General features: G+C 36.5%; 1 protein-coding gene across 4 annotated transcripts in view; it reads right to left on the minus strand.

Moving 5' to 3' along the window:
- Window positions 1–15,937, minus strand: part of HIVEP1 (HIVEP zinc finger 1) — a 145,005-nt gene that overhangs the window by 63,128 nt on the left and 65,940 nt on the right. For all 4 annotated transcript variants that reach the window (XM_041770094.1, XM_041770096.1, XM_041770093.1 and 1 more), the window contains exon 3: window positions 6,621–6,674. In XM_041770094.1, the coding sequence (XP_041626028.1) occupies window positions 6,621–6,674 (54 nt within the window). The remainder of the gene's footprint in view (window positions 1–6,620; window positions 6,675–15,937) is intronic.

The following is a 15,937-nucleotide window of genomic DNA, read 5'->3' on the forward strand; positions in this document are numbered from 1 at the left end:
GCAAGTCTAAAAGCACTGAGTTATTTCAGCAGTACAGATTTCTTACTATGTGTTAAGCCACACAGACTACACATATATGCTTAGGCCCTCATTACTCTCCTACACAAGGTAAAATCAAGGATTAACTGAAATAATTTTTTACATAAAAAAACTTTCTGGCGGTGGGGGTTTAAAAAGTCAGAGTGATGCAACTGCGGCTAAAAGAAATTACTGGCATTACAGTGGCAATTTCAGGATTTTGCTGTCAATTACTGTGAGAAATTCCAATGCAAGCTGACCTAAATCTCAATCTTTTTCTAGAGCCAATGGCTGAATCCTATTTTTCCTGAATTATCACAGTGTTTTTAAAAGAAGTGACTGCTATCATAATATCACCACTCAAAGGGTAATATTGAACAGGACTATTACAAATTCAACTATCACTGGACCACAGCTCTCATCTAGTTATGATGCAGAATAATGTTAGAATAGTAGAGTCTAAGACAAGGACTTGAAACTTCCTCATGCCACTTTCTGGTTGCACTCTCTGGGGGTAATGTTATTTGAAATATTTCGATTTCAGCTATTTAATCTTTGTAACATGGTAAATTTAGAAAGTGATGACTTCTCAATTTCTAGCATAAAATCTAGGAGCATTTTTGTAGGACATTCCTTAAAAATTTTGATTGCAGTGTTCAGAAACCGAGAGCAAATTATTTTAGAAATACTAACTAGTTTTAAAAAAAACAATGTAACAATGCAATTAAGTGAGAAATCACTAATAAAAACAGAAAATCTCCAAAAATATGGGAAAAAATTCTATCAAGAGCATCAAAAAGAAGAAACCAACATAGAAATTAATGAAAGTAACAAATATAAAATTGTGTACACTTGTGATAAAGCAATACTTAGAAAGTAATTAATAGCTTTCAGTGATTCAAATAGAAAAGAATGAAGGCTTAAAATAAATTAGCCCAAATTCCAACTTTAAGAAATTTGATAATAGAATAAACTCAAATAAAAAAGGGAAAAATATAATAAAAAGCAAAACTTAATGAAACTTTTAAGGACAATACAAGAGAATATGAAGAAAATCACAAGTTGGTATAGCAATAAGGAAGTGAAACAGGCCTCTGGCAAGACTAATCAAGAAAGAGGGATGCCTGGGTGGCTCAGCGGTTTCACAATCTGCCTTTGGCTCAGTCCTCAGTCCTGATCGACACCAGGATCGAGTCCCACATCCGGCTCCCTGCATGGAGCCTGCTTCTCCCTCTGTCTGTGTCTCTGCCAGTCTCTCCCTCTCTGTGTTTCTCGTGAATAAATAAACAAAATCTTGAAAAAAAAAAAAAAGACTAATCAAGAAAGAGAGAAAAAGCACAAATAAACAAAATTAACAATGAAAAAATCCATGGGCAATGAAAGAGTAAGAGAATACCACCAATGACTTTTTGCCAATAAATGTGAATACTTAACAGAATGTATACATTGTAACAAATATATAACTTACTATCTCATTGAAGAGAAAAAAGAAAGCTTGAGCCGACCTGTTACTAAATACAATAATTTGATACTTAAAAATCTACCTTCAATCCCACTGGAAAGTCAAAATATATTCTAAGATCTTCCTATAAAGCGATCATTCCAATATTACACAAACATGTCCACGGGAAGCAGGAGGACAGTTCTCAGATCACCTCGTTAAGCTAGTATAATTGTGAGACAAATTAGGCAAGGAACATTATCAGAAAATAAAGCCATTATCTCTTGAACATGGATACAGAATTCTTCAACAAATATTAACAAATCAAATCTAGCAGTGTGTTTAAAAAGACAAACATCAAGACTAAATTGGTTTTATTAAGGGAATGCAAGTGAAGTTTAAACATTGAAATGAAAGAAGAAAGACTATAAGATCAACTCTACACATGAAGAAAAAGCATATGTACAATTCTTATAAACATCTCAATAAGTCAAAAAGATAACCTCCTTAAGCTATTAAAAAAAAAAACTGACCGCATCCTCCCATAAAAAGACTTCAATAATTTTAATGGTGAAATATTAGAAGCATTACCCTTAAAATCAAGAACAAGTCAAGGATGCCAATACTACCATTCTTTTGCTATTTTATGGAGCCAACTAGGTAAAACAAGAAAAATAATAAACGAACAATGATTTTAAAAAGGAAGAAATAAAACTTTCATTATTTCCAGCTGATATGACTATAAGAAAATCTAAAGCATCTGCAGACAAATTTTCAGAATTAATGATTCAGTCAAGTGGCTGGATACAAGATGAATACACGAAAAGATACATTGCATTTCTATTTGTCAACAAAAGCTTGAAAACAATTTTATATATATATATATATATATATATATATATACACATATGTGTATATATATACATATATATACACACAAAAAAAATAAATGAAATCAGCAAAAGATATTGAATTTATTCCAGCAAATAAATTCAATAAAAGAAATACAGATCCATACAGAAAAAATTATAAGAGGTTAAAGACAACACATGTATCAAAAATATGCTATTTTTATAGATAGAAAGCCTGAAAATTGTGACAACAGTTTCCCCCAAATTCAATGCAATACCGAAGTCCCCACACGTTCTTTTAAAGCTTATTTTAAAATTTAAATGTATGAGCAAAACCTAGAAATAGCAAAAACACTTTAGGAATTTGCCCTACTCTACTTTATATTAAAACATAAAGTGAAGTAATTAATACATTGTGATATTAACCTATGGATATATAAACAGAACAGAACAGAGAGCCAAGGAACAAACCCATACATACAAGGAAAATTAATATGAAACAGAGAGTAAAGGGAAATCCACTCAATAAATGTTCAGGGACAAATGGTTACTAACTGGGGGTGGGGTGGGGGAGACACAAACTAAAACTGAAATCCTGACACCGTTATTTAAAAAAAAAAAAAATCAACTCCAGATGGATTTTTTTTTTAAGAAGAAAAATAGAGAAAAAAAAATATGTGTGACCTTGTGGTAGAGAAGAATATAAGACAAGCAAAAAATTTTAAAAATCCCCCAAACAAAAAAATTCTAATCATAAAAGAAATAGCTAGTAGTTTGATAATATTAAAATTAAGAGCTTCTGCTTACTAAAGTGTACTTTAAAGAAAGTAAAAAATTAAGCCCAAAACTAAAGCAGGTAACATGAATAAAGGATTCTTATTCAAAATACATGAAGGAAAAAAACCAAAGATTTTTAAAATGCATTGGAGATACTAACAAGCATTTCAAGATGGTGGAATACAAATGAAGACATGTTTAACATTCTTACTAATTAGGGAAAAATAAGTTGAGAGCAGGAGAAAATACTACCTTTTACCCATCCAACTAGAAAAAATAAAAGGGCTGACAATTCCAAGCACAAAATGAATTCTTAGATACCATTATACTCCTTCTTATATACCCTGGAAAACTCACACATGTGCACTAGGAAATGAGAATATTCATAGCTCCCCTGTTGGTGACAGCAAAAAGGTAGGAATAACTCAAATCCATCAACAAGAAAATGGAGGAACATACTGTTTCACATAATAAAATATTATTACAGCAATGAAAATAGCTACATTCAATAACATGTATACATTTTAGAAACAATGCTCAGTGAAAGAGCTGTTAAAATTATACAACATAATTTTATTTTTAAAGCTCAAACTCTGGCAAAACTAAAAAGTGTAATTACTTTTATGAAGCATTAACACAATGAACGCAAACTTGAGGACAGTAAGTGCGTCCACAGAGCAGACAGCGGGAGGAGACAGCCTAGCATGCAGATTGATGCAACAGTACTGACAATGCGCCAGCTCTTACTTATACTAGGAAGTGGAATCAAAAATCACCATGTTATTTTTATGCTTTATAATTCACTACATTAATACATTAATCTATATATATCAAATATTGTATGATAAACACTTTAAACAAACTATTAAATTAAAACTTATACAAAAATAGAACATGAAAGCTCTCCTGAGAAATTATTTATTTCTTCCCAGTTTATTTTATAACATACTCCATCCCCACATCTATGACATTCATTATTTATTTTATCTAAATCCTGTGCAATAATTTTAGGAATAGTGTCAAATACAACGGATGTTAAGAACAAGTAGAGAGTACTGTAAGGGGAATATAATGACGTGAAGGAGAATTATGTGAATGTTACATGTTCTGTTTATCCACAAATTGATTAAAATCAAAATAAATCAGTCATCTAATTTTCATTCATAAGCAGAGAGAAAGAATAAAAGAAATACATTAACATAGTGTCCTTTTTTATTTTATTGGTGTGTAATGGGCCAAGTCACTTTCTTTGCCACCATATTAAGCAGATTAATCCTTTCTTAAAATGTTAGAAACAATAAAGATCTATCAACGAGCAAGGTTTATTTTTTTTAAGGGCCTGCATTAATGTAGATGCTTCCGAAGATAAATTAGTTATTTGTCCTAATGTTAAAAATAAACGAAGAGGGGGAAAGACCACAGATAAGTTAAGGACTATAGTATCTTCAAGGGAGATAAAGCCTCAGAACCATGAGCATTGTAGAAAATAGCCAGATGTAGAAGAGAATAAGTCAAACTTTCAGGGGAAAAAACCAAAAGCATCTTGAACAAATAATGAAAAAGTGATCTGTCCTACATGAGTCATCTTCATAAAAATAATAAACAAATTTTTAAAGTATATCAAAGGAAGAAATGAATTTCCTTTAATAAAATAGGCAGCTCAGTAAGCAAAGTTTGAGAAATCTCAACACTTTTATTACTCAAAAAATTTTACCTCATATTGTTAAAGACAAACTGATATTATTCCTTAATTATATTTGAGGGAAAAGTTATCTTATTTTTAATTTGCCCAGAATGTGTATGTAAAAATGAAAGCTGAGTAGTAATTCGAGGCAGTGAATTGCACAGAACAATGCTCACTTGGTATTCATCCTAGGTCTTAAATAAATGCAGCCTGCCAAATGTAGCCCACTAGATTATTCTGAACCTCATTATCCAATTTCTTTTTCTAGAACCTTTGTTCCATTTCCTCCTTCCTATCAGGCATTTAGTTCACTGTTCTTAAAACTCTCTGCTGAAATGAGAAAGAAAGAAAAGGAAAACAAGCACACATTTATTTTTCTACTTGAAGCAGCTCTAAACCATTACTAGATGTAAAAGATCTCGTAGAGCCTGCATGTCTTAAATGCTGTATGTCTACAGTGATGGGGGAAGGGATCTTTAGTCAACCACTGAGAGGGACAGCATGGCTACAGTGACTTCTCTGTTCTTTCTAGACTTTTCTGCAAGAATGTCTTTAAAGGAGCCTATTTGTTATGGCCCTTCCAGATTGCATGGAAGAAAGGGATGGGAGGAAAAAAAAACAAACAAGAGAGACACTTCAGGGCTGTTGCACATCACAACCTAACCATTCAGATCAACACCAAATCATTTTGGAGGTTCACAGGTTGACTCAAGGCCTGGAGAACCTGGATAGTCAGATATATTTCTATAAAAGATACCTCGCTAGGAGCCTAACTAGATTTTTGTTTCTAAAGGACTTCCAATTGGAATTCTACATGGCTAAATTACTCTGTCAAAATAGTCCACTCTAATTAGAAGATATAATTAGGACAAAGACATAATAAATCATGAAATATAAATGCTACAAAGGGAGCTTTAATTATGTCCTTTTAATCAATTTTTCTCATTAACACATAAGTGTTGGAACACTATCTACCTCACACTGTCTCCCCCTCTGCACTGGCTATTTTATAGTGAACGTATTTTTTCGTGTTACATGGAAAAGTAACCAGTATGTTTTCTATGATGACAACCAATTCTTGCCTTTAAGCTTCATTTTCTATACAAAATTATAACCATAATAAAAAATACAAAGCCATATAAATAAAAGTTAATCTTCCTCAGCCTTTCTTCCACCATTATAAACATATTTGTGCACAGTCCTTGCAAACTTTGTCCAAACCTGTATTATCATATGTACAAGAATGCGTATGAATACACATATGTGTGTGTATGCCTCTGTCATTTGATTAAACAAAAAAAATTGGGATATTTTACAAGCTACAATGCAATTTCACTTTCCTCATTCAGCAATAAGTTAACTGAAATTATTAACATTTTTAAAAAGATACATAGTATATCCCAAAATATGAATATATTACAATTCATTCAACTGTTCTCCCACTGACTAGCATTCATATTTTGTCTTGAGCTTTTGTCATTACAAAAAAATATTGCATCACAAGAACACACATATATGTGTAAACACAGCCATCATTAGTCATTACATTTGTATTTTTATTGCTATGGGATGGTCTCAAAAACAGGACTTTCAAATAGCTGCAACAATTTTTTATATCCTACCAGCAATAAATATGTGGGAAACCATTTCAGAATATGGGTGTAGCCAAGGCATTTCACAAAGCAAAATCCATATACTTTTAAGTATCAATTAGTCTGAGGTGATTTTTAATTTTATGTTATGTTTACATTGGTAGATTTAGTAAGGCTGCAATTATATGGTATCTATAGAAGAATCACTGTTAAGAATACATATATAAGAATATATATTGTGGCTGATTTTAATTTACCTTTTTTTGATACTTCTGCCCCATTAAGTTCTTTTTGTGCTTCTTCAATTTTGTCTAAGAAAAACAAAGAAGTTTTACAAATCAATTCATCATATACAAACAAGAATACCATAAAACAAACATACTACTTAACACATGGTGTCTGATACATTGTAGTAAATATTTATTGAATGAATTATTTATGAAACACATATGTGTAAACTCAAAATAATGATATATTCCCTTATTTTAAAACTGAATTTCTCATTTCATTCATGTCTTGGTCATAAGGACCAATTCCAATTAGTCAATGTTTCCATAATGCAAATAATTAGTACATTTGAAACAGTGAACTATAGTTTAAAAATGTTTAGGAACCTAATAAAAGTATCTAAAAATAAATCCTTCATCATGAAGACATAAAAATGCCCAACAAGGATTTTATTAGAGATATACAACAAATGCCCACTAGCTTAGGAACAAGTCTAATCAAAGTTCATAGATGGCCTGAGACCTATGCCAAACATGGAAGAACCAGGAAATAAATGAAATGAGGAACCGAAGAGTAGCTTCATAGCCATCTGTCTTGCCAACCTTTGGTAACAGGATAGTTATTTATGAAGTGTGAGGGTAGCATACTGCATTAAAGAGATACTCTATCAAAGTAATGACCACAGAACTGCTAAATATGAACCAGTTTTGAAGGATCAAGTGTAACCTGGAGGTAATAACTAACAAGATGCTAGGAGGGCTGCCCTAGGGAGGGTTAGGAAGGGATGGACAGCAGAGGTAGCCAGTGTGGGTTCTAAGCCAACAGGTCTTAGATCTGAGGCTCTGAGCACCACTGGGTTTTGAGAAAATAAATAAATAAATAAATAAATAAATAAATAAATAAATAGCACGTGTTCCACTTTGGGTAACAATTAATTTTAACTTTTTAAGGATATACTTATTTGATGATCGTGACAATAACCAATTCCAAGTTTAACACAGGAGTCTAAGTGCTCATGATAATGGTAGAAGTTACAAAATTCCCAGGGCACCTATTTTGTACTGAAATGAATACAGAACCAGTAATTATATAATATTTTAGTTAGTCCATGGAAGTATCATTTAAAAGCTTTTCAAAATATTGGTACTTGAGCCATTTATGCCTTTGGGCATCCACCACGAGTCCCTAAAAATGGTCTCCAAAGCTAACCGTACCACCACTGGCCGCAGATGATCTTCCAAAACGCATCTTTTTCCAAACAAATAAAAGAGGCAGACCCCACCACAGGCCCTTTGAACTCTGGTCCATCTGCTGCTTCTCCCATCAACCTTGCCGGGAAAGCCAGAAATGCAGAGAACCTTCAATTTACTAATCAAACTTCTTTTAAATTGCATATTGATCCACCCAATCTATAAAATAAAGGCAGAGTGGAAGCAGCAAGATAAAAGAGACAAGCTAGTTTGAAACATTAGACACTATCAGTGTTGGTTGAAATAACTAAATTTTTATCCTGACAAATGTATCCCCACAGTAATGTCCTATTTATTTGATGCTAATCATTGGATCCAGAATGAGATGTATGAAGAGTAACCTGTAGAAATAACACAATTTTTCTTATTTATAAATTTTAGTTACTTCTCATGAGATGACAAGTGAAATCGGAAGCCCTCCTAAAAAAAAAAAAAACAAAAAAAAACAACCCCAAACCAAACAAAAAAACCAACCCTCTTATTAAATGTAGAAAGTGGATCCTGCCTCAGCAATAATTTTGCTTTGAAGAGAAAAATACCAAATGCATGGATGAAATCTATGTTAACATAAATAACAAAAGGGTAAGGGCCACTTTTTTTTTTTTTTTAGATTTATTTTATTTATTTACGATAGACATAGAGAGAGAGAGAGAGAGGCAGAGACACAGGCAGAGGGAGAAGCAGGCTCCATGCCGGAAGCCCAACGTGGGACTTGATCTCGGGACTCCAGGATCGCGCCCTGGGCCAAAGGCAGGTGCTCATCTGCTGAGCCACCCAGGGATCCCCAAAGAGCCACTTTTTAAAAAATAAAATATACTAAGTACACTGTAGACCTTCAAAAATGTAAGGAAACAAATTGTATAATTTAAATATACAGTCCTTGAGAAACATAAAAAGGAAAAAACACTGTTATTTCTATGTCAGCAGTTCATCCAAACTTAACCATAAATAATACATATGTATATATTATATATATTCATAGTAGTAATGGCTAAGTTTAAGAGTTTATGCACACATATTTGGGATTATATAATAAAACAACTGTTTATCAATAGAATCAATTGTGACTCAAAGCAACACAAACTCAAAATCTAACATGTATTTAAGGAACAGCTGCTATTCAGTATATGGAGGTTTGGTCACCTTCTGTTTGCATGTTAACATAACAAATTCTTACAAAAATGACCTCAATTTACATGGGATCACAAAACACTATCTGTTAAATTTTCAATTAAGTTGCCTTTTTCTCTTGATAATAATGTGCATAAATCAGCAGATGTAGGACATCTACTATGTTAGAGATAAGCATCTACTTAAATGCTTTTACCTAAAGCTGCAGTTCAATAGGTAAATACAATTTTCATGGAGAGGGCTTCTAAAAGCCAATTTTCAAAGCTTTTGCTTCAAGTTTTAGAAAAAGTCTTGTTTATATTTAACCTCTGCTTTATGATTCTCCTGGTTGATCAGGATGTTTCAGAGACACTCCAAAAGCCAGAGAAAATAGTCATACATTGTATGCTCTTAATTGGATCATACAAGGCAATTCACTGATATTTAAAGCAATATTTATCACTTTTTTTACTATGACTCCAGGCAATAAATATATTCTTACATTCCAACCAATTACACGTGTGTACTATTATGTGTATACATAATTCAGAAACAAACTTACCCACACTCCATCCTCTATCTTTTCCTATTAAAAATGAAAAATGCTACCTTGCCCAACCAGCTATACTGATTTCATGTCCTACTGCTGGATTCCTCACCTGATATAAGCAGTTCCCTACACATCTCTTTTACTTTTTTTTTTTCATCCTTTCCCTTTAACCAAGGATAATACTTTCCAGCAAATATATGATCTCATTATTATAAGCCTTGACTTGGGGGGTTGAGGGTGCAGTTAGGATGGGATCTCAGACTCGGAGCCACCTCCCCAGTGTCACTGTCATCTAAGGTAACAACCTCACAGAGAACTACACATTTAGAAACAAATTGTAGTTTCTCATTGCTGTTGTTTAAGAATAAAAATAGATATGCCCACCAAATGAACACTCACACCATGTTGGTAAATCTAGAGTCACGCAGTCTTATGTAATGAGTTCTTACTGTATTGAAGATGCAATTCTAATTAATTCCATTTTTAATAAATGTACTTGGAGGAGCTGTCACCCAAAAGAGGTCCTGACGACATGAATGGATCCATAATCTTTTCTAAGATCCACTGGGGCCCATGGTTCAAAGAGTAACAGGCCAGGAGAGGGCAGGGGGTACTAATCATCTAAGTCATATTTTGGCTCTGCAACTATTAAAAATTTACAACTTTTTATAGATTTTCTCCTCCAATAAAGCACAGAAGCTGTTTGTTAATGGTGAAGACTATGAACAATTTTGTATAATGCCTTACATATTTAAAAACTTTTGTTTGTACAAGAAAAAATTCAAAAATATTTTATTTCTATCATCCATAAATAATTAAAGAAAAAAGTCTCTTTACTTGTGAAATATGATCAGAAACCACTGAACAAAAACCAAAACCAAAACCAACTCCTAGAGCCCTTAAGAAACCACCTCTCTTTTAGGGCACAGGGAAGAAGACTGAATGATTAAAAACAAATAATTTGCAACAATAAAGCACTCTTTAAATGCAGGTTCATGGTAAGTTCCTGCTCTTTGACCATTTACACCCTATGGTGAAGGGTGGGTGCCTCTCTCGACACCAGTCCCCCAGGAGCCTCAGGATGCAAGACACTAGCTTTGGGGACCAACCCATGAAGCCCTTAGGATTTGATTCAACAAAAGCTGTGTTTTTATTGTGCTGAATGTCTCCTCCATGTCATGTACAATAGGAAGAACTAGAGATAGGAAAAAAAAAAAAAACATGGTAGCTGAGTGGGGAAAAAATAAAACAAGACGAAATCAGAGAGGGAGACAAACCATAAGAGACTCAATCACAGGAAACAAACTGAGGGTCACTGGAGGGGAGGCAGGTAGGGAGATGGGGTGACTGGGTGATGGAATGAGCACTGGGTGCTATGTTAAGACTGATGAATCACTGCACTCTACCTCTGAAAGTAATAATACACTATATACTAATTAATTGAATTTACATAAAATTAATTAATTCTAATTAAAAAAAACAAAGACCCAGAATGGCTTTCCAAGAGGGGCTCACAGATTCTTATATCCTTTATTTTATTATTTTTTTTAAAGAATTTTTGTATTTACTCATGAGAGACACAGAGAGAGGCAGAGACACAGGCAGAGGGAGAAGCAGGTTCCACACAGGGAGCCTGATGCAGGACTCGATCCCAGGACCATGGGATCACGACCTGAGCCAAAGGCAGATGCTCAACCCCTGAGCCACCCAGGTGCCCCAATTCTTATATCTTTACACAATCATTTTAATATCAATTTAAAAGTAAACACAAGGTGGGAGGTTCTACTGTGCGGCTAACAAGGTCCTCCTCCGCCTCACTCCCAGCACCGCTCTGGGCTTTCTTTCTGGCTTCAGCCCCACCTACAGGCAGGCTCCATCACATCCCATCCCATCCCTTCTCCTGGTGGCATCCTTTCCAGATTCGCCTCCCCCAAGAAATCTTCTCTTCACACCCTCATTCACAGCCTGTCACTCCCTTCTTTGTGCCACCACCAAACCCTGCATGTGGAACCCTGTCTCTCTGTAGCGACACAGCTCATGATCACGCGTCCCAATGACAATGAGAGGGACCTGGGGGATTTACTGACCAGATAAATGCTGACCCTAACCTGCTGAGACTCGGAGGAGCACTGGGGCGTTCTGAAAAAGAGGGATAGGTATACCTGCACACACAGGTGGTTCCGCTAAAAAACCAGCCTTTTATCCTCTTTGACATTACAAATGATTGCGACATTTGGGAAGCCATATGGGTACATTGAAAACCCTTGAGTCAACTATTTATTACTCCATTCGATCAATGGCAAGTGCTTCCTACCTTAATTTTACTAGCATACCCTTCTCTCCTGCTTTTCGGTTAGGCACCTGTAACCCCTGGTCTACCACCACGGACTCTCCCTCTTCACTTGGCCCTAAAAGCACCAACAGGGCAGGGAAGAGTAAAATGTTATGAAGTAGCTCCTAATGAACTGTAAAAGGCACCTCTATTTACTGAAAGAGATACCATCTGATTGAAAAAGGATCACCATATGGGACTGTACTATTTTTACTACGAAATAAGCATAACTCCTACATCCCCTCATTACCCGTCAGTACAAGCTCCTTACTCTTACTGTTAACTGCTAGAGCTATTTCAGTAGGACTAAATATATGACAATGACGTAATGTTAAAAACGCATCCAATATCCAGAACCATTTATACATGCTCTTTTAAATGAAAATTCTCCTGGGGTTCACTACTAACTCAGCTAAGTAAGCCTGGTCATACATCCTCGTACCTCTGAACTTATGTCTTCTAAGAAGATGACACTGTACAATAAAGCTGAAAACGATAATCCAGACTGGGGATATTTCAAATCGGAAAATACTGCCTGAAGTAAGTAGGGTAAAGAAAACAAAATCAGAAACTCATCTCTGTCCCAAGGAATTTGAAAACTGAGATTAATTAGTAAAAAGTTTCCAGGAAACAGTATTACTCAAGCTGATCCAGGAAGAGGAAATCTCCATGGGAATAACCACGATGGATGCAGCTGAGAAACTGACCAGAGAATAACCCAGAATTACCTTTTTTATTTTTTTGAGAGAGAGAGACGGGAGGGTGGGCGCAGAAGGAGAGGGAGAGAGAGAATCCCAAGCAGACTTTGAGCTCAGACCAGAACTCAATGCGGGGCTCAATCTCATAACCTTGAGACCATGACCTGAGCCAAAATCAAGAGTCAGATGCTCAACTGACTGAACCACCCAGGTACCCTTAGAATTACATTTTGTTTTGTTTTGTTTACAGGTTCCAGGCCTAAATGGTTTTGTTATTAAATTCTTTCAGATTCTGAAGAGTAAAGCATTTCCTACACTATTTCAGAGTATAGGATAACATAAAAGCTGTTCTATGTCATTTTATAAAGCTGGTATGACCCTGATATCAAAATATGGCTAAAGGGGCAGAAAAATCAATACCACAGTAAGTCCCATGTGTGAGTACTGATTCAACAATCTGTATCAAGAAGTACAGGGGCACCTGGCTGGCTCATTCAGCGGAGCATGTGGCTTTTGATCTTGGGCATTTAAGATTACCTAAAACATAAAAAAATAAATACAAAAAATTTTTAAAGAAGTATATTCAAAGTTTGGAAAACCACATCCAAGTAGGGTGTAAAGTAAATATGCAAAAGTATTTCAATATTAGGAAGCGCTGTTGTTCTAATTTGTTAACAGCAATAGTACAAGAGAGGAGGGAAAGGAAATTTAAATAATGTCCAGAATGGACATGATTAAATCACATCTATTGTTAATGTAAGAACAAAACAGAAAACAATAAACAAAAAAATCCTCAACAATAAATAGAAACAGGGTAGACTTCACTGTATTAACCGAGCATTATTCTAATGAACACCTGAAAACAAAATTGGCCACTAATCATGTTATGACTTTCTTGAGGAAGCCATCCCTGACCAGGACCCCCACCTCAGATCTGCATTCCTAGCATGGTGCCCTCACCTCCAAAGCAGCATACATTACTGCCAGGTTTTATGGGATCATTTCTTTTTTATTTTTTAAAAGATTGATTGATTGATTGATTGATTTATGACCAGAGAGAGAAAGGCAGAGACACAGGCAGAGGGAGAAGCAGGCTCCCTATGGGGAGCCAGACATGGGACTCGATCCCAGGACCCTGGGATTACAACGTGAGCCAAAGGCAGACGCTCAACCACTGAGCTACCCAGGCACCCTGGGATCATTTCCAAAACATTAATACACAGGGTTCATTCAGTTCAGAATATATTTATTAGCTCCTATGTGTAAGGGTACAGAGAGATGAGTGATCCCACATGCAGGAACTTACAGGAGTCAACCAGCCATTCTTCCACATGGTGGAACGGTGTGATGACGGCGTTCAGGGAGGTGAGCATGAGGAGGTTGGAAAAGCAAACAAAAACAGAGGGTGTGTCAGGAGCTCAAAGCAGTTTGGGAACAGATCTGGAAGAGAGTAGGTCTAATGAAACAGGATTTGGAAACTACCTTCTTACATGTCTAGCAGTTGAAACCATACCACGGGGTTGGTGGAAGCAAAAGCATAACTATTCTATGAAGTGACTTGGCCATAGGTATGAAGATCTTTAAAAAGCACAGCATCCTTAATACAGTGATTAAAGCACTGGAAATCTAGACTGAGACCATAAGAGGAGTGGGGTAAAGGCCATTCATCACAGTGCTTGTCATACTAGAAAAATTAAATCATCTACAGCACCTAGAAGGTGTTCAATAAATATCTGTTGAGTGACTACTTGAGAAATAATTATGGCACTTCCATATGACCGAGTATTATAAAAGCATCACAGTCCAGGTTTCTGGAAGGAGGTCCTCCTGAAGCAATACTGGCCCCAGGTTACACTGATCTAAAAGCTCTGACAAGGGTTTTGTTGTTTTTTTTTTTTTTAAGATTTTTATTTATTTACTTAGGATTTTATTTATTTATTCATGAGAGACACACAGAGAGAGGCAGAGGCACAGGCTGAGAGAGAAGCAGGCTCCCTGTGGGGAGCCCCATGCGGCTGGGATCACACCCTGAGCTGAAGGCAGAGGCTCAACCACTGCGCTTCCCAGGCGTCCCGACAGAGGGTTTTAATGGGCCGCCTACTCTCCAGTTAAGAACCACTAGTGGGATGAGAGGAAGCCCCAACTGTTAAGGAGGAGGTAAAGAAAACCCAAGAAAGAGGCAAAGAAAAAAAGAAAGGAATGGTTAAAAAAAAAAATGAGGAGACCCAGAAATAATTTTGGCCTCAGAGGTCAGGAGGACAGTATTCACTGTCCAATCAGCCGATGATACAACGGGTACAGGTTGGAAAAGCTCCCCCTGGGTCGCCCTCAGGATCCTGGTGAGGTGTCGCAAAGCTCGCAGTGGGGAGGCCGGCGCACAGGCCTGGGACAGAGACAGGAGGGAGGCAGCGAGGAGAACAGAGCAGAACTGTCTTTCCAAACCTTCAGTGGAGAAGGAGAGAGGGAACTGAGGAGGCATTGAGAAATGCAGGACCAAGGGAAGGTCGTTTGGTGTGTTTTTCAGAGACGTTACATCAGGTGAAAAGTCTACTGATGAGAAGGCTGAGGTTGAGGAAATGCACATCCAAGGGCCTCGATTTTACTGAGATGAGAGGCGAGGTGGTCTGCAAAGAAAGAGGAGCTCAAGTGTTTCCGGAAGGGGTCTTCAAGGCTGGCTAAGGTGAGACAGATTACTGACAGGAATGGAAATGCTGAAGGATTTTAAGGACACACGAAAGCACTGATGAACAGCGACAAGGGATCTGTGACGTGGAGACCCTCGGACACCGGATACTCTGGTGCACACAGCAGTGCCCTTTATCTCGACAAAGTCTGGCAACCTGCACGAAGAAAGGGAGAAGGAATGCCAAATCTGCACTTTTCCAGGGGGAAGGACAAAGAATTCAGGGAGATGAAGCTGCTAGAGGATAGGCCATATGCTCAGCCAGATACACAAGATGGGTAGTGGTTCAGTGGGCAGTGGCGAGGAAGGAACTGAGAAAAGAGATGGACAAACTGGGGGGCAGGGGACAGTGACTGGGAGTTGGGGCCCACAAACAAGCCTGGCTAGAAGTTATGATCGATTTCTTTCTTTCTTTCTTTTTTTTTTTTTTTTAAGATTTTGTTTATTAACTCACAAGAGACACACAGAGAGAGGCAGAGACACAGGCAGAGGGAGAAGCAGGCTCCCTGTGGGGATCCCGCTGCGGGACTCAATCCCAGGACCCTGGGATCATGCCCTGAGCCAAAGGCAGATGCTCTCCATTGAGCCACCCAGGTGCCCCCATAATCAATTTCTGACAAGGGGATCATGGGTCTGAAAAAGATCCAGAGTGTGGCGGCAGGTAAAAGTTACACTTTAAGGCGTATGTAAAAATATAACTTTATATATTTTGCAAAATTGTTC

This window comes from Vulpes lagopus, chromosome 10, assembly GCF_018345385.1.
Source record: "Vulpes lagopus strain Blue_001 chromosome 10, ASM1834538v1, whole genome shotgun sequence".
NCBI classification, from domain to species: domain Eukaryota; kingdom Metazoa; phylum Chordata; class Mammalia; order Carnivora; family Canidae; genus Vulpes; species Vulpes lagopus.